The sequence below is a fragment of the Helobdella robusta genome, assembly GCF_000326865.2.
Source record: "Helobdella robusta unplaced genomic scaffold HELROscaffold_3, whole genome shotgun sequence".
Classification (NCBI taxonomy): Eukaryota; Metazoa; Annelida; class Clitellata; order Rhynchobdellida; family Glossiphoniidae; genus Helobdella; species Helobdella robusta.
In genome coordinates, this window is record NW_008704501.1 from 2,155,956 (window position 1) to 2,178,406 (window position 22,451).

At 32.6% G+C, this 22,451-nt stretch overlaps 3 protein-coding genes across 3 annotated transcripts in view; 1 reads left to right on the top strand and 2 right to left on the bottom strand.

The window, feature by feature from the left end:
- HELRODRAFT_106408 (hypothetical protein) overlaps window positions 1-1,337 on the top strand; it is a gene marked incomplete at its 5' end in the record, with an annotated part of 23,191 nt that extends 21,854 nt beyond the window's left edge. The window contains 3 exons of the mRNA XM_009021138.1: window positions 225-288; window positions 788-857; window positions 1,193-1,337. Coding sequence (XP_009019386.1) covers window positions 225-288; window positions 788-857; window positions 1,193-1,274 — 216 coding nt within the window. The 3' untranslated portion in view covers window positions 1,275-1,337. The remainder of the gene's footprint in view (window positions 1-224; window positions 289-787; window positions 858-1,192) is intronic.
- A 1,564-nt stretch (window positions 1,338-2,901) lies between these two features.
- Window positions 2,902-7,712, bottom strand: HELRODRAFT_155765 (hypothetical protein; the record flags this gene model as incomplete). The annotated part of the gene is made up of 9 exons (XM_009021139.1): window positions 2,902-3,138; window positions 3,264-3,409; window positions 3,759-3,842; window positions 4,011-4,152; window positions 4,797-4,864; window positions 5,581-5,643; window positions 6,162-6,163; window positions 6,417-6,483; window positions 7,610-7,712. 9 exons carry the CDS (start codon window positions 7,710-7,712, stop codon window positions 2,902-2,904), a joined length of 912 nt encoding a protein of 303 aa, XP_009019387.1.
- A 10,533-nt stretch (window positions 7,713-18,245) lies between these two features.
- Window positions 18,246-18,557, bottom strand: HELRODRAFT_137725 (hypothetical protein; the record flags this gene model as incomplete). Its single annotated transcript, XM_009021140.1, has 1 exon — window positions 18,246-18,557. A coding segment is annotated over one exon (312 nt), but the record flags the coding sequence as incomplete, so codon positions are not given.
- Window positions 18,558-22,451: the final 3,894 nt, after the last annotated feature.

Sequence of the window (22,451 nt, forward strand, 5' to 3'; positions counted from 1 at the left end):
GTCAAGATGTGTGTTGGTGATTGAAACGACTAGCTCTTTCGCGAATATAATGGCAAATGAAATGGCCATTTTACTTTGCGGCTCTTATTTTTATCAGTAACGATCCATGCATCTCGAAATGTTAAACCTGAGTAGATTGTGAATTAGGAATCCTGAATTATTTATAGTAAATAAAATATAAGTTATAATAATAATTACAATAATACATTTGTACTTCAATAAAGTTTGAGAACACATCTGACCACTTGTACGAAGCAGCCTATCACGGACAGAATGACCCTGTATCCGGTCAGTATCGCTTTTTATTATTTTTTTTTCTCTCTTAGATATTCCTCAAAGGTTATGCTATCGCATCGTCGTCATCTTATCACTGCGTAATGATATCACGTTCTTATCATCGTGCTATCTTGTTATCATTTCAATGTTATGTTATCATATTATCTTATTACTGTGGTATCATATTTCTATCTTGATATCATGTTACCATATTTCCATCTTGATATATTGTCGTCATAATATTTCTTCTAATTATATTTTCCAAATAGGACCCAGCAATGTCATTATATAACGAAATATTGCTATGTTTTGATAATTAATGATAACGTAAAATTGATAATTTGTCAATAATTATTAATAAAATCCTCAATAATCATTAATAATAATCATAAATAATTTTTGAATATTCTTCATAAATCCTCAATAATCATTTCTAATCATCAGTAATTGTAATAATAATAATTTAAAGTTGTTGTCAATCGTCATTAATGAATCATTGATAACCACGCAGGCGTGAGTGAATGCATCATCATGGGCATACCAATGAGCATAGGGACTGGCTTGTTTAAACTCTTACAAAAGTTAGTGCTATAAAATTTTCAACAGAAACATCACCGCCGGTAGCCCACTGCCTCTTGGAACAGTCTTAGACTGTTTGTAAACGATGAAAACAGCACGTATCGAAAGGCCTTCACATAAAAAATCTGACCTTTTTTTATTGGGATGTCTTTTTTTCATAATTTTATTCAGTTTGCATGTATCACTCACTTTAGAGCAAAACTCAACCGACCAACAAATTCTAATAACATCCAATTACCGACAGTACATTCTGGAGTGTTGCTTAATGTTATTTAGCATATAATGATTACTATGCTAATCTGTTGAAATATTAAGCCCTTCTTTTTTATTTTTACAGACGTGAAGAAGAGATGAAACTAAGCAGAAGACCATTGCTTTTTGAGACTCCAGATTTCCATTTACTTGAAACAACGATCTAGTCGCGTTCCCTGTGAATGATGAGAATTCATATTTTGAATTACATTGTATTTCAGTTCACTTCTATCTGCTAACTTTTAGTCAAAAAGTAAACTTTGCTTTTACTTGAGCCCTGGTACACGAGAACTGCACGCAAGTTGTTTCGAACACTGTGATTTTTTTAATGTTGCATCGTGTTCCGTCTAAATAACGTTGTAAATATGTAATTTCATATCAAAATTTTTATAAAACAGACCGCAACTTTAACGTTTAACCATATTTATTTGTTGTGACGTCGTAATGAATGCATGTACTTGTAAATTATTCTGAACAGTTGCTCAATTTTTTGTGATTCGTGTATTTTTTCCAGTCGGCGTAATCTTTATTAAGCCAAATCAACACAAACACATTGCCGTATCCCAAAATGTGGGTATCCAAAATGGCGAACTACTCTTTGTAGTTTCTGCTTGATCATCTGATTAAATGTTTGTTTAGCGTGATGTCCTAGTGGTTGAAAGCGCCTGGTCCTATTTCGCGGTGCGTGCAGTGACCAGATTCGAATATTACAAAAGGATTCCAGCTTACCACTATACTTGAGTGTGATGCGTCGTTTAGCATGTAATCTTATACGCTGTTTGTGTGTTGTTGATTCCTCTCTAAACTTTCGGTGAGTCCATGAAACCTTTAACTTTTTTTGATCCAATCAATTTTTAATTTAAATCAATTAGTTTATAGACCGCTATTTCTGCGATGTCCAACAGCGCTCCTCAATGAATTTTGCAAACAGATGGGTCTTGAGATCCGCTCTGAACTTCGTAAGTGATGGAGAAGTAATCAGAGAAGGAGGTAGAAAGTTCCAGAGAAAAATGCCAGAACAAGCAAATGCAAATTTAGAAAAAGAGTGTTTAACACGAGTTAAGAAGAAGTGAGAACAGGAAGACCGGGGCGTTTAGGTTCAATTAATTTATCTGATAAGTACTTAGGAAATAATTTAGATTAAGACTTATACATAAATGCGCAAATTTTTAAAATTATTCTATATTTTATAGGATGAGAAGCAATCGATTGAGATAAAGAACTATTTAACACCATAATGAACGACATTATTTTTAAATTAAACAGACGTGTTCAAGATACGTTTATCACAACATTGAAACAAGGGCGAGGCCCATTGATACTGGCATCAACTTCGAGTCACAACAAATGTTTCATTTAACAAAACCTAAAATATGTGTAATACAATAATAATTCAGATCCTGCCTCGCCTCTCGACGTTAACATTAGATACAAATGTTATATAAATGCAGTATAAGTAATGGAATAAATGTTAATATGAAGAAATTGAAAAAGATAAAAAAAAATCAATGCACCGGTGTAGTGAATAGGGTAAAAAGGTACTTTTTTGAAATAAGATAGAAAATATATTTTAAAATAAAATGTAAATATAAAGACTGGTTGAGATCAAAATAAATTTGAATCACATCACGAAAAATTCCGTTAATTGCATACATACATACACACGTACATCCATACATGCATACATACATACACACATATGCATACATACATATGCATACATACATGCATTTATTTCATTAATGGTGAAGCTTTCAGTTATGAAGCTGAGTTGTGACAGCTCATGACCGACAATCAGTTAGATTTACGGTAGACAACTGCGTTCTGCGTCGAAGGCCCCTCGGGGAGTGGGGGTGCAATGGGATATTCAGGAAATGTGTGAACAGCAACAGGCGATGCACATTTTGTCATAAGTTGTTTGTAAGTTTGATGCTGAATGAAGCAGCAGATCATGACAGTCATGTTGTCACATCCTAAGCCACCCATCTTGATATCTGGAGCCAGACAGTTTGTCATCAATTCCTCGCATATCTAAGGAATGTTATCAACTTTTTTATTTATTTAAAAATCTCATAAACTGTTCTGATTTAAATTTTAAAAATGAATGGTACTGAAAAAATGAAACTACCGTACTTTATTACACAGTGGTAACTAACAATGTGCGGTGGCATGTTGGCTGCGATTCTAAGTCGAACGAAATTGACGACCTCCTGACTGGTCATGACGTCCCATATTCCGTCGCACGCCATCACAAAAAATTCAAAGTCATTTGTTATTTTGAGGTACGTTACATCTGGGACAGCTGGCATAAAAAAAATCATTGGGTCATCAGCGACGCTGTCACGATTGCAAAGACGGAAGAAAATAGAGATGAAGTTTAAATGACAAAGAACGCTGGCAAAACAAACATTTATATGGTGTGTTAACATTCTCATCTTGGTTCGCATCCTACAACCACATAAACGCAAACGGGTCTTAACGACAGTGAGAAAATTAATCAGCAATTAAATACAAAAATTACATAAAAGTTATTGTCAATGCCTACTAAATCAATATTTATCTTAAAATATAAAAAAAAATACAAAAATTGTCAGTATCGATTCCTATCATTACGAGCCTACATGCAGACGTTAATATGAAGTATAACTGACCAATAACCATTTGCTTTTCCGGAGGCAGATTTCCATTGTCCTTGTACATAAAGTCACCAAAGGCTCTGGATAAAGCCAGCCCGCCTGTCAATGTATATTGTTATTTCTTAAAAATAACAGAACTCGGCTGCTAAAGTTCCATTGGGAAGTCAAAAAAACTAAAAAAGAACCAAAATATGTTCATTAAAAACAAACTTAGAATCAAAATAAAATTCAACGAGTGAATTTCGGGTAATAATGTCAGCTCATTACCATTTACTCTGAAGTTGGTAACAAATCCTCCAGCTCCAGATATTCTCTGAATTTCCTTGTCTGAGTGTGGCTTGTGGTCTTCCGACAAATCTCTCGCTATGCCTCCTATGCTCACTACTGTCCTAGAGTCACCAATGTTGCTCTAACAATGATTTTCCGTAGACGGTACAAATAAATAAATGATTAAATAAATTATATATATATATATATATATATATATATATATATATATATATATATATATATATATATATATATATATAATGTATTGTTTCCAAATGTGTTTTTAAGCCACGAGTTTTCAAGGCACGTTCTCTTTTGCTTTTTGTTCATGGTGAGACGTCGCGAAAATCGAATGGCTCATTTGAAAAACAGATAAAGAAAGCAAAACAGAAAAAACATCTGATGTTACGAATTATATTGCAAGAAACGTCAAATTTGTTATCAACAGATTCTATAGCTATTTCGATAGTAAGCAAATTCGGTTGGAATTGGATTTAAAAAATTTTTGACAAAACAGTTCTGACGTGTTGGAACGGTTCTAAAAAAATAAACAATATAAAATTGTATGAATGCCCAATAAGGACATGTTCACAAATTAATTAATTCAAACAATTTTAAAAACTTTACATGCTGGAGTAATCATAAATTTTAAATTCGGATACTGCTCACAAAATGCACGCAGCTCATTTTGGGTACAAAATGACTGCAGATTAATGTGCATTATGCAGTGGGCAAATACAACAATGAATGAATAAATGAATAAATGAAAATGTTTTAACCAACACAAAACAGCATGTTCCTGACAATCAAAACAACATTGGCCGTTGAACCAACATTCGGTGGCACGCTGCCTGTAATTATTTTTGACTGATGAACATTTTTATAGAAATGATGATATCATAAGCGGTGTGTGACAAGACAAAACTTTATAACTTAGAGTATTATTATCAGTTGACCCTCATAAAACAAGGCATTGCAAACATGAGAAAGTTTTAATCAGAATTTGAACTAGGTCATCAGGCAAATGTTCAATGCAACAACGAGTAACTCATTTCTGTAAGCTAACTTATCATAAAAAACCGTGAGTCTAATAAGTTAAATAACAAAATTTGCCTTTAATATATAAATAACACATTGTATAATATTATTTGTTCAATAATTAATTAACCAGTCCGACCCATAATGGATGGACACTATAAACGAGCATAGAATAATTAATTAACCATACAAAATTTAACATGAGAAACTCTTAAAAGCATTTTTCAAAATATTTACTCAGAGTAAAAAACATCTTAACATGTAATTGTCAGTTCAAAAAATACAATGATGACTTTTTCTAAATTGATTTATTATTATACCTTGCTCAATTTTTGGTTCACAAAATGTAAAACAAATTTCATTAAAAGTCGCATATTTATATAAATAAAAAACTACCACAAGCAATAACCATATTAAGTTAACTAAATTCAATGAAAACTGTTGCCTGCAGTATAGCATCAAATAGAAACATCAACCAAAGTATTAGTATCAAATTTTCAAAAATAAATCGTTTCTGAAAATAAAATACCTCTGATCTCAGCATCAAATTGCAAAAAGGTGGATTTGAATGCTTTCGTTATGTTTCCCTCATCTATCAAAAATTGTTTAACCTTATATGTACTAATCAGTTAATGCCAGTAGATGAAATAAAAAAAAAATTCATTTTTATTTAACAATTTTATTTAAACGACTTCAAGTGGAAATAAATCCTAAATGTGTCCTGATACAAAACATTAAAACTGTTTGCTTATTTGATGAATGGTATGAAATTGGTGAATAATCAGGTTTGAAAAAAAAGAAAGTTGACTTTTTTAAAGAACGGAGATGACATTATGCATTTAAGTGCTTGGAGAAAAGATTTTATAAGAAAGGCTAGTAGTGTCTAAACTTTAAATATGTTCATGAAGCACTCATCCACTGCAGTGGGTCACAAATCATACAACACCAGAGACATGCTCAAGTTAGATGGCTGCCAGATTTTAATCTGTGCATTGTTTTTTTCAAAAATAAAAAGATTAATAATGTTTGAAGAAATGAAACCATTGGCTAACATAAATTTTTGTTTGCAAATAGCATGTTGTGGAAATTCTTGCCTGCATATAAAGAAACTTCTGGTCCTTGAATAAAATATTAATTTAAAAAATTTATTTATAAGTTTTATTCAATTTCAAAAAGTGGACTTTATTTAAACAAATTATGAACAATTTCATTGCTAGTTATTTTCTAGTGATTACTGACTGACATAGTTGAAAATTTTCTATCGCATTATAAGCAGCATATGAGCCTTTCAATCATACAAAACTGACTAAACATAACAGAAGTAAAATGCAAGAAAGAAAGTAACAACCTCCATGCCCATCAAACAGAGAGAAATAACTTGTTTCTGGCAGGTTTGGAATCTCAGGCAAATGCACATGAGCGTCCTCCATATCTACATTATGTCAACATTTAACATTTTTGCATTTTAATTCTTTAAACTATGAAAAAGTTTAAATGATTCATGATATAAGCCCTAGCTAAAATCTGCATTACAAACAAAACAAAAACAAAAATGACTAAAAATATAGTTGGGAGCATTTCAATTAATGTAATTAATATCATTGATGGTTCTTCATCAAAACTCGTCGTGAGGTACCACATGACTTAACTGTTATAACTACATGTGTATAAGACATTCATCTTAGTTCTTATACAACATACAAGATAAAGACTAATAATGTTTATTTACTTTACTACTTTTGAACAAAAAATGCCTTTTATGGTTATTATGATGCACTTTGAAAACAATTAAAAGTAACCTTTGTATTAATGTAGTGCTTTTAAAAAGATTTGTTGTTAACATTTCAGTAGAATAAAATCTGTTTTTTTTCAATCTCAGAATTCATAATATTTTTTAGGTACATATATAAAATACTACCAGAATGATTTTTGGAAAAATTGATATATTTAGCCTTTTATTAAATAACAGTTTAGTAGACTAACAATATATCTCATCTTGTTGTTCCATAATCTAAAAAAACACCATCCAATCAGGATTAAATTCATTAAGAACTAAGATTAACTACATGTTCCAAAATCAAAACAATGCAACCTGTTAATTAAGACTTAGCCCTCAATAAACAATTCAAACTTCAATAGCAGTGCAAGTAAAGAGTAAGTTATAAAAAAATAACTCCAGAAAACGTCCATTACTTACAAATCAATTAAAATAAAAATACTATTAATTATTTACAACAAGAAATTAGGCATTAGTAGTAATGCTTTCAACTCCACACTCGACTGCACTTGCTTGCACCACAAAAGATAAACTCTTAAACTGTAAACAGTGTAAAGTAAACTTACCTAGCTTGGTAACAACCACATTATCACAGAGTTTCAAACAAACCATTTCATTCAATTCAAGTACTCAGTCAAACTCAAAAAACCTTTCTTTATGGAACGCAAAGATTTTCATTTTATTAATAGATAATTTACAATAGTTTGCATTGCATGTATGAAAAACTACCCAATGCTAACGTTTGAATTTGAATGTATTAAAATTCAAAATCCCAACTCACTAATTCGCCATCCTTGCATGCAACTGGAACCACAAACGAACTTGGAGCTGGACACGCGATCAGTCTCTTTCCTCGTAACCGGCTCCGATGAACCCACTCCCATTTCTTAAAACCCAATGAAAGACATAAATGAAAAGAAATCTAACTAATGTTAGCTTTAACCGCAACGACTAATCTTTTCGCTTGGTTACTAAAACTTTAAATGTAAGATTACGTTGGTAACGAATCTATGAAAATGTAAAAGTAAAACTTATATGGGCAAACGATGTAGTTTTACTACATAAAATAGCATATTGTCATCATTCCAATTCCCAAACCTCCCAAACCATATTGGTATACAGAATACACACACATATTATATATAAATATATATAATGTTGTTTTGAACATGTCTTAAACCACATATATGTATATTAATATGTATATAAACCACATATATGTGTATTAATTATAATCAATCAACCAATCAATTAGTTTATAAAGCACCATTTCCGCAATGTTCGACAGCGCTCTTCAATGAATTTTGCAAACAGATGGGTCTTGAGATCAATTAAAGCACATTTGGTTACTGAGTCAGCTCAGTCTGTGGAAGTGCCACGTCTCACGCTGCTATTACGGCTATTACGCGATGGCATGGTTCGAGCACTCTCTGTCGGAAACTCAAATACTATCACACGTGTATGATGCGCGTCATGCATAATGTGAACGTACATAGTATGGTGTAGGTGTTTAGGCAGCTTTTGTGACAGATACAAAAATTTAAATTACAAGTATTGAATAACATTGAATACCTGCGTTTGACAGAGCTGAATTATAAAGATTAAATATAAAAATAGAGCAGGAAAAATGGCATATTAAGTTTTACTACTAAGAGTGCTTTACTGTATTGAAAGGTTAAAAGATAGTCGTTCTTTCTTGCCGTAATTGTTTTAGACTTTAATGGTATCAACGACAAATACAATACCAATGCGATTTTATTCAAATCAATGTGATTTTATTCAAATCAATGTTCAATTTATAAAATTTGTGCTATACTTGCATTAGAAACTATAACGGAAAATGGTTAGCACTGATAAAAAATGACAGATCTAAAAAAAACTTTCAACTCTAAAATTATAAATTCGCAAATTCAAATCATGAAGCTGTTCAAGTGGATGACGTATGGCTAGCTAGCTAGCTAGCTCAAAATTCTCACTCTGTGTGAACGCTGGCTCTTATACGTGATTCGATATTTATTTTTATGTTTGCATACGCCAGTGTACTTTTTTCTGAATGTAATTTTTTGTTCTACGCTTTTGTATGTTTCATAAACAGGCGCATTGGTGTGTTTTCGATCGAGTATGAATGAATTGCGTGTTTATGCATTTGCTGGTGACTGCAAGCATTTGATAATGCTTATTTGCTTATTAATTTATTCCTATCAAATGCAAGTGGGCATATTCTTCTTATTTTATTGTCAATCATGAATGAACGAACACAGTCAAGTTATAAGAGATGTAAAATTGCTATAGAATATAACTTGCTGAACAAAATTTTTATATGTTATTATCAATTAATAACGATAAAGCTGAACATTGTGAGATGAGTATGTTGTGTGTGTGCCTCTTGCTTGCTTGTGTGTGAGCAGCCAGAAATTAAAGGATTGCAAAACGATTAAATCTTTGTTTGATGATCGGATTAACTGAAGACTGCGGTTGGTTGCTTCGTTCGTTCGTTCGTAATCGAATTAAAATAACAACGAAAATAATTTGTCGAGCAGAGGTATTATTGGCTGCTGGTTGGTTTCTCGTCAATTCACAAGTGTTTGTTTTTGAAAAATCAAACTTAAAAATTTCATTGTTTATTTTATGATTTATAATTCAAATTTAAATTTCAAAAAATGAAGCCTGGTATTAATTTTAATTTCATAAAAAAAAAATATCGGCAATAACTGTTGATTAACATTATTGGGGATTTTCATTGAAATATGACATTGGATACCTCGCGTTAATTGAAATAAAGCACATCAAACATAGCAAGTTTGCATAAGAAGGGCCATGTTTACAAAGTGCGCCTATTTCATTTTAAAATTTTAGAAATCCTTAAAACTGAATCAACAACCTAGTTGTCGCCGATGTTTGCAATCTGCAATGTACGCGTTCAATTTGCATGTATGCATGTGAGTTTGTGGTTCTCTGCAAGTACTGTGCACTTGCTTGTAAGAAGCTTGTGATTGTGTGAATGTTTCAGCGTGTGCTTGCTTGTTATAAAGGAAAAGTAATGAAACATAAACATCACTGGCAGACGTTTAAAATGCATCCACACAAATTTTCACACATATGTGCAGTGCGTTAATGCGAAAGTTCAACTCTGTTAGATCGTTCTTTTGATCCATTTATTTTCTCTTGTTCGTTTTGAAAGCATGTCTCTCTCTCTCTCTCTCTCTCTCTCTCTCTCTTTCTCTCTTTCTCTCTCTCTCGTTCTCTTTCTCGCCTTCTTTCTCTCTCTCCTAGCTTTTCATTTTTCTCTCTTTTCTCCTTTTCATTAAGTAACTGTTAAATTAATATTTAAATATATAATTATTCGATTATACGTCTGCGTTCGTATCCATATATTACAAACACATGTTTGATTTAGAGCAATTTTATCGGAACAATTTTTTCAATAAAATTGTTAATCATTAATAAAATAATTATATATCGGTTTAGAAATCTTTTTTTAAATTTCCTTTAATACACAGCAAACGAATTCGGCTTAAAAAAAAACCGATTTTATAATCTATAAGAGTAACTAAGCTGCAGAATGTGGTTTATTCATTAGAAGTTTGATGTCACGGGATGCCATGTAATATGTAGTGATGTGATGTGGTTATATGATGAGATTGTGGTGCTGTATTATTTGATGTAATATGATTGGATGCGTCGTGATGTTTTTATCTGAATTGAAGTTATATGATGTGATGTTAAGTTATATGAAGTGAAATGAAGCAAATGAAGTGATATGAAACAGATGATGTGATAATATATGATGGTGTTATATGATGCTAATGTGGTGACGTGACTAATTGTAAAGATATTTGTGATGGTGTTGCAGGAAAATTTGAATGGTAGTGTAATGGTGATAAACCACATTATTAAAAGGGATGACACCGTGTGCAGGGGGCATAGACATATTTTTTTCCAAGGGAGTTTTAAAAACCTGACTTCAAGAATAGTTATAAAACATTTGTTTTAACGGAAATATATCTACATTAGATTTGACAATCAAATTTACGTTACGACAAATATTCACTGAAGCTGGTACATTTAGATTAACCCATCTTATGTAATTTTCTAATTGTTTAAAAGTATTAATTTTCTTTCAGCGTTATTATTTAAAATACTCATAATTATACTTCTAAGCGTGTTTTAGTGATGTCCATATTGCATGGAAAATAGAATGATTTTTTCCCGTACTATTAGGAGACCATGAAATCAGTTATGCTGAAAGTTCCAAAGTTGTAAATGCTTGTCTGGAGGCTTCTTAATTGCGATGAATTAAAAGTACATTGAGGGTAACCATGATGGCTGGATAAATTATCACAAATTTGTGCTCATGGACGTTGTAAGGCTCCTCGGTTATTTGTGGAAAGTTGAATAATTATATTTTATGACACGGCTGGGTGCTGATGAGAAGAATGTCCAATTTAATTGACCGACAGCTTATATTCCGGACACATGAGCATGATCTAGCAATAACAAGATTTAAAAAGGGCACTGCTACAACGTACAGCATAGCGTGGAACAAGAATACAATTCTGACTTCACCATTCTACGCCTTGACTTGCCAATTGTTTCCTGTATTTAAAAAATTAACTTGGCTTTTTCAGGTCACCTTAGTAGCTGGTATAAAAACGAGAAAAATTAATTCAATAATATGGGGCTTAAAATTTTTAGTCAACATACCGCAGACAAAGCGATGCTTTCTCTTATGGTATGGCATGGCATGACGGGAGATTTTAACTTCTATTGCGTCATGAATAACTTTGCACAAATATTCAAATTGGTAACAGGTTTAATATAACACTGTTTTCAATGTTTTGTATTTGTTCAAATTTTTAAAATTTTTATTTGTATAAGCTCTAAAATTGGCCGCATAAAAGGGAAAACAAATCGAAATCAAAAATGTTTTGCTTAATTTTAAAGGAATTTAAACCGAACACCCGGTGATACAGTGATATCAATTGCCGCGAGCACGGCGCAATGAAGTATTCAATGTCGCCGTGCTTGTTCACGCGGCAGTTTCGTCGTCATGGCTGAATTACATTTCTCAGTGACCACTGACCACGCTCCGTCTATATGCGAGAATGAACAAGTCACTCGAACGAATCTCGAGGCATTTACCTTGGCCATTATTAGACTTATGCGATGTACTGTGGTGTGGTGCGGTACGACAATTCTAGTTGATGATCCTAAGTCAAATGTTTTATTTGTTGTTATTTTGCATATAATATTCAACTTTTAATTAATCTATTAAATGAAGAATTTTTTAAAATTACATTTAAATATGAATATTTGTCAATTTTAAACATTTGAATAATGAAACAAGTTGTTATTTGAATTATCATCATCGCTTAAATTTTTAATTAATTTGATTTTTTATTGTTGTTCATACTCGCCAAAAGAGGTGCGTTCGTGTGCGTTTGTGCATTTGTGTGTGAACGCAAATGGAAGTTTGTGATTGTGTGTGTGCGTGCGTGTCTGTGTTTGTTTTTGTGCGTGCTTGTGTGAGTGTGTGTAATTTTTTTTATATGCGTGTGAATGCTCGCATTGTTGTATGCGTGTGATCTTTGCATACGCGCTAAACCCCGATTGTTTACACAGCTAGTTAAGGTATTAAGACAGGCATGACACTGAGAAGAAGTTATGAATTAATCGTTTAATTATTATTATTATTATTCCTATGATCTTATTACTTTTATTATTAACGTTTTGTTTACATATTTATTTTATTTTTTGTATTTTTTTGCGTTTTTCGGGAATTAATTTAATTAATTTTCTTAAATATCAGTATAACTCTAATGGGACAAAACCTAAGTTAATAAAATTATTAACTATACGTCTAATATTATTATTATAATGAGACAATAACAATAATAATTTATAATAATAATAACAATATAATAATAACTACTCATACCACCACCACCACCACCACCACTACTACTACTACTACTACTACTACTACTACTACTATTACTACTACTACTACTACTACTACTATTACTACTACTACTACTACTATTACTACTACAACAAATACTGCATTGCTGCCACTACTTATTACTACTACTTCTACTACTACCACTACTACTACTACTACTACTACTACTACTAATAATAATAATAATAATAATAATAATGATAATAATATATGATATCTATCTCATCACAGTGGATGTATTAATGGTTGAGTTATAACTTTATTTAAATAAGTCGGAAAAGGCCAAGCAGCAGCAGTGCATTGCATTAATAGTAACATAAAAACAGTAAAGAATAAGTATTATTACGTATAATCAGTAAGACTAATAGCAGTATAGTATCATGCCTATAAGATTGGACGCGGTAAAAATTATTTTAGTGATAATAAACTTTTATAAACCTAGAATTTAAAACAAATTCTACCGTGAAAAACGAGTGTCAGTTTTGTGGTTTTGTGCCAGTATTTATTCAAAGTTACCGTAATGCTAGCAAATTTATTGAATGATGATGATGATGTAAGAGATGACGAACTTAATATTGACGATGGCGGTAGTAGGAATGATATAAATTATAAACGTTAACAGTAATGGTTTAAAAGAGCTTTTTCTCTATTTTTGAAACTTCAGCTAAAATAATCATAACAACTGTATCAAGACTAGAAGTGCGGACGCAAAATTTTGCGCTAGAGTATGATTTTTTTTGCTAGTTTATTCCAGCTTTGATGAAAAGATGATCTTCAAAATTGACAAGTTAATGACCATTTTTAGTTAATTTTTGTCCACTCATATTTTAAATTTTAAACATAATCCTCAACCTTTTCCTCCTTCCTAGTCTGGTGGGGGATGCATACCCGCACCCCCCCCCTAGATTCGCCACTGAAAAGTATCAAAAGTATCTAAGGTGAGTATCTACATTCATTGGCAGCAGTGGTGGCAGTGGAATGGTTGTAGTTCTAATATAGATGGATATAGATAGTAAGGTTGTGGGTCAGTGAATTGGTTGAGATTTTATATTGACATTTTTATTTTATTTCTAATTCACAATTTTTGTTATCATTTGTTTTATTATCATTATTGCTAGAGCTAATAGGATTTGAAAATACCTTTTCTGCCCCAGCAACATGTGGCTTGGAATATAAATATTACGTAGCGTTATATCGATCAAAGAGTCGAATGACATTTAAATTTCATTTTTTTCTTCAACGTCTTTTAACATCTATAAAACATATACAAACACCGTGGCCATCATCGTCGTCGTCATCATCATCACCGCTGTATGTCCATCGCCATTACTATCCTAATCATCGTAATGTTTCATAATAGTACAAGCAAAGAAATCATAATGATAAAAAAAAGAAAAACTATTCTTAGAAAATAAATAAATTAATTAATTAATAAATAATATAAAGTGTTATCAAAATATAACACTATATATATATATATATATATATATATATATATATATATATTATAGTGATGTATTCGTGGTATGTAACAGATTTATTTAATGAGTTATCATTTGCCAATAATAGACTCTAGTTGGAAGTTTGTATAAAAATAAAACATTGAGATATCCCTACATACTAATAACTAGAAATGAGAGTGAACTGCTGAAAATGAATGGAAAAAAAACGAAATGAATTTGCGTAACGTCTTCAGTGAGAAACAGGAACGTTTTAAATAATTATTATTATTATTATTAAAAAAACAAATAAATAACATCATTTAAGAGAAAATTTAAGTTTAAACTTGTAACAAACATAATTTTTTGATATTGACAATGCTTTACCCTCGCATCGCATGCTGCACATACATACACGCGCACATACAAGCATTTGTATGTATGTATGTGTGTTTGCTTGTTTGCATTTAGGTATATATATATATATATATATATATATATATATATATATATATATATATATATATTTATATATATATCTGTGTGTGTGTGTGTGTGAGTGTGAGAATTTACGGCCTGATGTATATATATATATACATATATATATATACATATATATATATATATACATATATATATATATAAATGATTTAGAAATAAAAATTAAAATTAAAGAATGATTAAACAGGTAAACAAATAAATAACCAAAAGATCAAACAAATAAACAATATACACTTGAAAATTTTTTTTACGCACACACACACACACACACACACACACACATATATATATATATGTGTGTGTGTGTGTGTGTGTGTGTGTGTGTGTGTGTGTCTGTGATTTAATATGTTATTTATAGTAATTGTTATTATATAATCAAAAATTTATATCGTCCAGCAAGAGGTTATAATGAACACAACATAACAAATCACGTTGAAGAGATGATAAGAGATAATTGTTTCTGATGTTGGTGGTGTTGCAAGGAAATAAAATAAAAATAAAGGAATGTTTAAGAAAGATAAAGCTATTGTTGTTGTTGTTTGTTGTGGTTGCTGTTGTTGTTGTTGTTGCGGTTTTGATTGTTGTTGTCTGTTTATGAAACCAAATGAATGATATAATCCCATTCGTTCAGCTTTGTCAAACTTTGCTGCAAATAAATGTTAATAGCTGCTAATTTTTATTATCACTGTTATTATTATTATAATAATGATGATTATTATTCGTAATGAAGTAATTAAACTTACTATTTCAATTCTTTTTTGTTTTAAACTAAAAAAAAAATTAGAAAGCGAAATAATTTGTTGACGTGACGATATTGCATCATATCGTGTCTTGATTCATTTCAGTTGGCAAGTTATGTCAGATCTTATATTGGGTTTGTGCTCATTAACAACTATGCCTGCCCATTCCTTGTATATAAACACACACACACACAGGTACACACACGTACACACACGCACACGTACACACACGTAGACATACTTACTGCACATATGTGTTTGTAATAAGGGGCAGTCTTCACATTTCATCCACACAACACAGAGCAGCTCACAAACCAGCACTTGTAATGCAAACATTAGACAATAATAATGGGCACACCGTTCAATAAATTTCTAGATAGGCGAGATAGGTGGTGTGCTGTCATATAGTACATCAACAATATCAAAGCTCCGACACATTCGCGAATATGTACACACAAACATTCATACATAAACATCATGTACGCTTACTTGTATATATAAGCGTAATATATACATACAAAAATTAATAAAATAACCAGAAAGTGCAAGACAAAATCTGTCCAATGAATAAGAAAATACATTTTTTTTAAACAAAAAAATTACGTGCCGACGCGTGTGTAAGGATGTTGTTTAAAATGGGATAATTTCTTGTCGTGTCAAACTCCAATCGACGCATTTAACTGATGATGATTATTATTCATTTTGTGATTTTTCAATTGTTTCTGTTTTCAATCACGCCCGTGTCCAGTGAATTATTATTTGTAATTATCAAGCACTCCGTCTCCTAAATCATTGCGTATGAAATAATCAGTTACAATTACTTTCATCCATTAAACTTATTTATCAATCAATCAATCAATCAATCAATCAATCATTCATTCATTCATGAATTATTTTTCAATTAGCTTGTTAACAATTTTCTTCAATTTAACCGATCAATCCAGTGTTTCGAAGTTAAAACAATTCTCTAGATAAAGTCAGTTCACTCGTCCTCCCACAAATCACATTTCCATCTGATTACCGCCCATTCAGCCATCACTACATCTTCTAGCCAGACAAACTTTGCAAAGTCACACACGCAAATACAGACATGTGCCCACACACATTCACACACACACGCAAGCACAAACATGGGCAAACATTCACACACACAAACACGGGCATGCACACATAAATGCATGCACTCTGCTTATCCCACGGGTTGGTTATGTATGTACTAGTGTATGTTTGTACACTTAGATCGCTTTGAAATGCTGTTACAACGTGAATGTTAACATTTAAAAATGTATGCATATCAAAATAGTTAACATGGTAAAAATATGTCACTCTGAATGATAAATGAAAAAAATATGAAAATAAATACAAAATAAATACATTTTATTAGTTTATTAATTTTTAGAAATCCTTAAAGCTACTCCACTGGTTTAAAACGTGCGTCTCGTTTGGACGGTAGGTATCATGTTGTTGTTGTTGTTGTTGCTGCTGCTGCTGCTGTTGAAAGAGTTGCTGGTACTGTTGTTGATGATTGGTGTAGCTATCCGCCACAGAGTAGTAATCGTTATTTATGTTGTCCATGTTGTTGCTGTTGTTGTGGACGTTGTTGTTGTTGTTTGGGGTCAGGTAGTTGAATCCGTAATATTTTGAAACCCCTTTTGTGCGATCGAGGTCATAATAAAGTGCTGCAGATGGATAGGTTGGATGGTTGGAATAGCCACCCTCCGATGCATTGTAGCCAGAATTGAGTTTCATTGGAGTATCTAAGTTGTTGTTGTTTGCGTTGGCGCTGCTGTTAATTTCGTTGATGATGTTGTTGTTGGATGACGTCTGTTTCAAAGGATCGATTAAGTGATTGATGGAGAACGGAAATGTTGACGGCGTCGAAGAGGTCGACGACGATGAGAATGCCAGTGTTGTGAATGGCTGGAAGGAGTAGGAGAAGGACGTTGATGCGACAGAGAGAGTTGACGCCGGCGAGGAAAATGATGAAAGGAAACTGACACTGGACGTTGAAGTTGAGGGCAGGGATGTGCCGGAAGATGAGGAGGAAGACGACGATATCCATGACGATGGTGGGTGATAGTAAAATGGAAACAGAGACTGACTGAATGAATTTGATTCGTTTACTGGAGGGTAATATAAAGATTTGGATGCAGCAAATAAGGATGAAGTGTTGCCATCCAATAGGCCAGATTTAAGTAGAGAGAACGACGAAGATATGTTGGATTTGTTGTTCGGGGCGTAAAACGCGGCAGAAGAGAAAGAAGTTAACGAGGAACTTGATGCGACCGACGACATCGTCGTGGTTGGGTAATGTTGCAAAAACGTTTTACTGCCATGCTTGTAGCTCGTCCTGTCGTAAGGGCTTTTGCTGGGGCCGTTGTTCACGTTGGTGTTATTGCTTGATGAATTTTTCACGTTGCTGCTGCACTGATAACCGTCAGAAGTTTCGTTGTTGTTGTTGTTGTTGTTGCTGTTGTTGTTGTTGTTGTTAGCGTTTGTGGTTTTGCTTAATGAATTTTTCAGATTGCTGCTGCACTGAAAACCGACAGAGGTTTCGTTGTTGTTGTTGTTGCTATTGCAACTGCTGATGCTAACGTTGGCGTTTTTGCTTAATGAATTTTTCACGTTACTGCTGCACTGATAGCCGTCAGAAGTTTCGTTGTTGTTGTTGTTGCTATTGCAACTGCTGTTACTGCCAGCACCGACATTTTGGTTGTTGTTGCTGGACGAGGAGGACGTTTTGATTAATCGTCTAAGAGCTTCCTTCTTCGGACATTTGAATCTTTTTTGCCTCCTCAAAAAGCATCCATTCTCGAACATGTTGTGTGAGTCTGGATGGAGGGCCCAGTAACTCCCTTTGCCAGGTTTGTCTGCTTGTCTGGTAACTTTAACAAAGCAATCATTAAAAGACAAACTGTGGCGAATAGAGTTTTGCCAACGTTGTTGGTTCTGTCTGTAAAATGGATAGTTGTCCATGATGAACTGGTAAATTTCGTTTAGAGTGCACATTTTATTGGGGGATGACGTTAAAGCAAGGGTTATCAGCGAGATATATGAATAAGGAGGTTTGGAATTTAAATATGCCCTTCTGGCAACAAATCCAGAGCCATCCGTTGCCATGCCAAGATGTTGAGTCTTACCAACGTAACCCATATCGTGAGTCTCAATGTAGGTCGGTTGTTGCGACGGAAATGAATACATCGAAGTAGCAGAGGAGTTTGTTGGCTGGTAGAAATAGGGCTGGCTGTAGGCCACTGCCGACGATGATGAGGACAAGGCGGGTGGTGATGCGTATTTTTGGTGCGAGTATTTGTCCGAAAGCAAATAATCATTAGTGAAATAACCGGCGGACAACCGGTTGCTGTCCTTAGATTCATTTTGGTTTGTTAGCAGCCTCGACGTATCAATTGACTGCTGGTGGTCGTCGTCGACAGTGTCGTTGCTATCCTGGTTGTTGTCGTAATGGTGGTGGTGTTGTTGTTGCACGCCATAATCATGCGAAGAATAATATGATGGTTTTTGCTGGTTATCAATATCGTTGAATTGGTTGCCGCTGTTGTTGTTGTTGTGCTGCCAGGAATACGAGCTCCCCGTGGCATATGATGATGCGGTCGAAACGGAGAGACCTTTTTTGTTGCTGGTGTTGTTGATGATGCTGGTTGTTGGTGTGCCAATGTCGCCCGTCTTGATGTATTCAGGGGAGTTTTGATTCTTTGACATAATCTTGAACAAATAAAGAAATTCTATTTCAAAATAAAAAACTTCAAAACTTTATCTACAAATTTAATTAAGTGAATAGTTTGCGTTAAAAATTGCAATGTTTATAGATTATAAACAACTATTTCTAAATAATTTTAATGTATCTTATTAAATTAAAAATCTCAAACTGTTTGAAATACCTTGATAACATCGTGAAATGTTATTTGAGACCATTAAAAAATTCAAAACTAATGGACGCTTCAAACTATGTCAGATCTTTTGTGCATCACAATAAAATAGGGCAGAGTACGTTCATTGAGTTATTACATAAAGTTTAATATCAATATTCAATCATTTTTTTCTTTATAGAATTAAGTTTTAGCTGAGACAAGTTTGATTCAATTTACGGAGTATTGAATGTTCAAAATTTGAAATTATTTAATCTTAATCTGCTGACAATACTTTCTAATTAAATTTTTAACATTTTTTTGGTTTGTTTTTTTCTTCTAGAAAGTGACAAATTGAACACAATTTCTACACGACAGGATGCTCCAATTTGCCTGTATGTACGTACATCTGTTTCATTATGTCTTTCTAATTGTCTGTTTATGTATGTGCTTTATATATACATATACTATTTACACATGTATATATCTATGTACGTTTGTATGTATGTATGTATGTGTGTGTGCGTGTGTGTGTGTGTGTGTGTGTGCGCGCATGTATGTATGTATGATGTAGACATCAAGCAGATGTGTGTGTATGTTTGTGCTCTATGGCTTGTTTGCACAGTGCCTCATCAGCATTGCTTGCAAGTGAATAGCATACGACAAGTGGGACATTATAATAAAATATGATAATTCATCCAAAAAACTTCTTTTGTTCATTTTTCTACATTTGTTTCTCATTCCACCAATAAATGGAAATTATTTTTCGGTTGAGTTGATGCAAAGTATCATGGCGTCCTTTTTATGATTTAAATTTTTTCAAACTTTAAAAATCTTCCATAAAATTAAAAACGATTTCTAAACCAACGACATGAAAACTCAATTTTACAGCCACAGCATTATTTTAAAAACAAATTTTTTAAATAATAAAAAAAAACTCACCACTCATTAGTTAATAACAACAACCAACCAATATTGACGTGTGTATCCGTAACTGCAATGTCACAACAAATTTAAATTTTCTAGCAATTATTCTTAATGGGCAAGCAAACGACAGATAAAAAAGATATCTAATTAAGTTAAATTTTTCAAAATTTTGTTGTTTGTCTATTAATTACCTCCATATTGATCGATTTGATTACGTTAAACAAGCTGCTAAATAAGAGAGATATGTTTTTGCATATAATTTAAAAGTCAATCTTGACCGACGAATCAATATTGACATATTCTCGTTATCATTTCAAATAGTTTGTCGATAACAAACACTACCCCCGTCATCGAGGAGACTGCTGCTGTTATCATTTCATCATCATCATCTTCGTCCTCATCTTCCTCCTCATCTTCATCCGCACATCATTTTGCTCGTACTCCCGTGTTGAATATTCCTCCTTCTACTCATCATCGTCTTCGTCTTTCAGATTATTATAACTCGTTACAAAAATGACGATGCTGGTGATGACGGGAACGAAGTTGTCGATTTGTTGATGAAAATGAGTTGATAGTTCAATTGACTTGTGGTTACGTATCGCAAACAAATTTCAGTTTATCTTTCTAAAAAATAATAAGCAAACACAAGTACGTATGCACGAATGTACGTATGTATGTACGCACCTATGTACGTATGTATGTACGTATATGATGTTTGTATATGTGCTCACAACTTCTTTGGATTCCCGATGTTTCTGTGTAAATACACAAACAAAACAAAACCAATATAACCAACACTCGAATTTATAAATTTGTTTGTATGTTTGCCCAATAAACTATTACGAAAAATTATATATACATTGTGCGTCCATACAAACAAGCATGCATGTGCCCGCATATATCCACTACTGGCTATGTCATCTATTCCTATAATGCATCTATATATGCCATGAGTGTTGAGCAACTTGCTGTGCTGCTAAATTTTATAGAGGTATTATATATGTACTTTACTATATGCACACTGTTTATTTATGACAAATATTTACTATTATATACATACGTACCTACATACATATATACATACACACATACATATATACATGCAAACATACATGTTTGTTTATATATATATATATATATATATATATATACATATATAATATTTTTATAAAGTACACATCTATAATATTTACACACACACGCGTAAATAAATAAACAAAAATATATAATATATAATTACAAAAAAATATATATATATATGTATATGTTATATATATTTATTTATATATTTTTGTAGTATATCTTTCTTCCTTTAACAACATTATTTGTTGAACTTGATAGCTGGTTATATTTACTTTGTCTATTTTTTTAACAAATGTTCAATTTCTCTATCTAAATTATTTTCAGTAAAGTTTTTTATCTGCACCAGCTGCAGTTTGTCAGAATTTCACGGTAGGTTTTATCCCGAAGAGGGTTTGGGAGAGGGTGATCCGATGAAGTGGGATGTTGGGTGTTTAATAAAGAGTTGAAGTTGAAAGTTGGTGAATAGGAGACTGTTGCTCAGTTGATATGTTTGTTACTGGAAGGTCCCATTTTGTTAATGTGTGAAACGCTTTCATTAGTTGTGGTTTTATTTCAAGCCACTTAAGGATTGCTGAGTGCCAATGAAAAATTTATCTGTTATAATAAAAATAACATTATTATTAATTTTCATAACTATAAAACTCTGTCTTAACTTGAAACTTTTTCAAAGACAAACGACTATATAAAGTCTGTTCAGTTATACTGTCTGTTCCTCCAATAGTCATTCATTCCGTCCCGTCTAATGCCACTCTTTCCAGGCATGTTGATGTGCAGGCAATTCCCAGTGGAAGGAAGTCGTTGTCACTCAATTTTAAAAAAATCGACCACTCGTGAAACGCTAAAATTTTAACTTTTTTGATAACATAATTCATGAATGAAACACATATGTATGAGTGTGTGTGCCTGTGTGTGTTTGTGTGTGTGTGTGTGGTGTGTGTATGTGCGTGTGTGTGTATGTGTGTGTGTGTATATAATAAGAAGGGTTCGTAATGAGTCATAATTGATTCCATTCCAATTCGATTTTGAAGAGTAATTTTTTCAGATGGTGCTCTAAACACATCTACACACACGCCCATATACATATCAATAACCATTACGTGTTAGT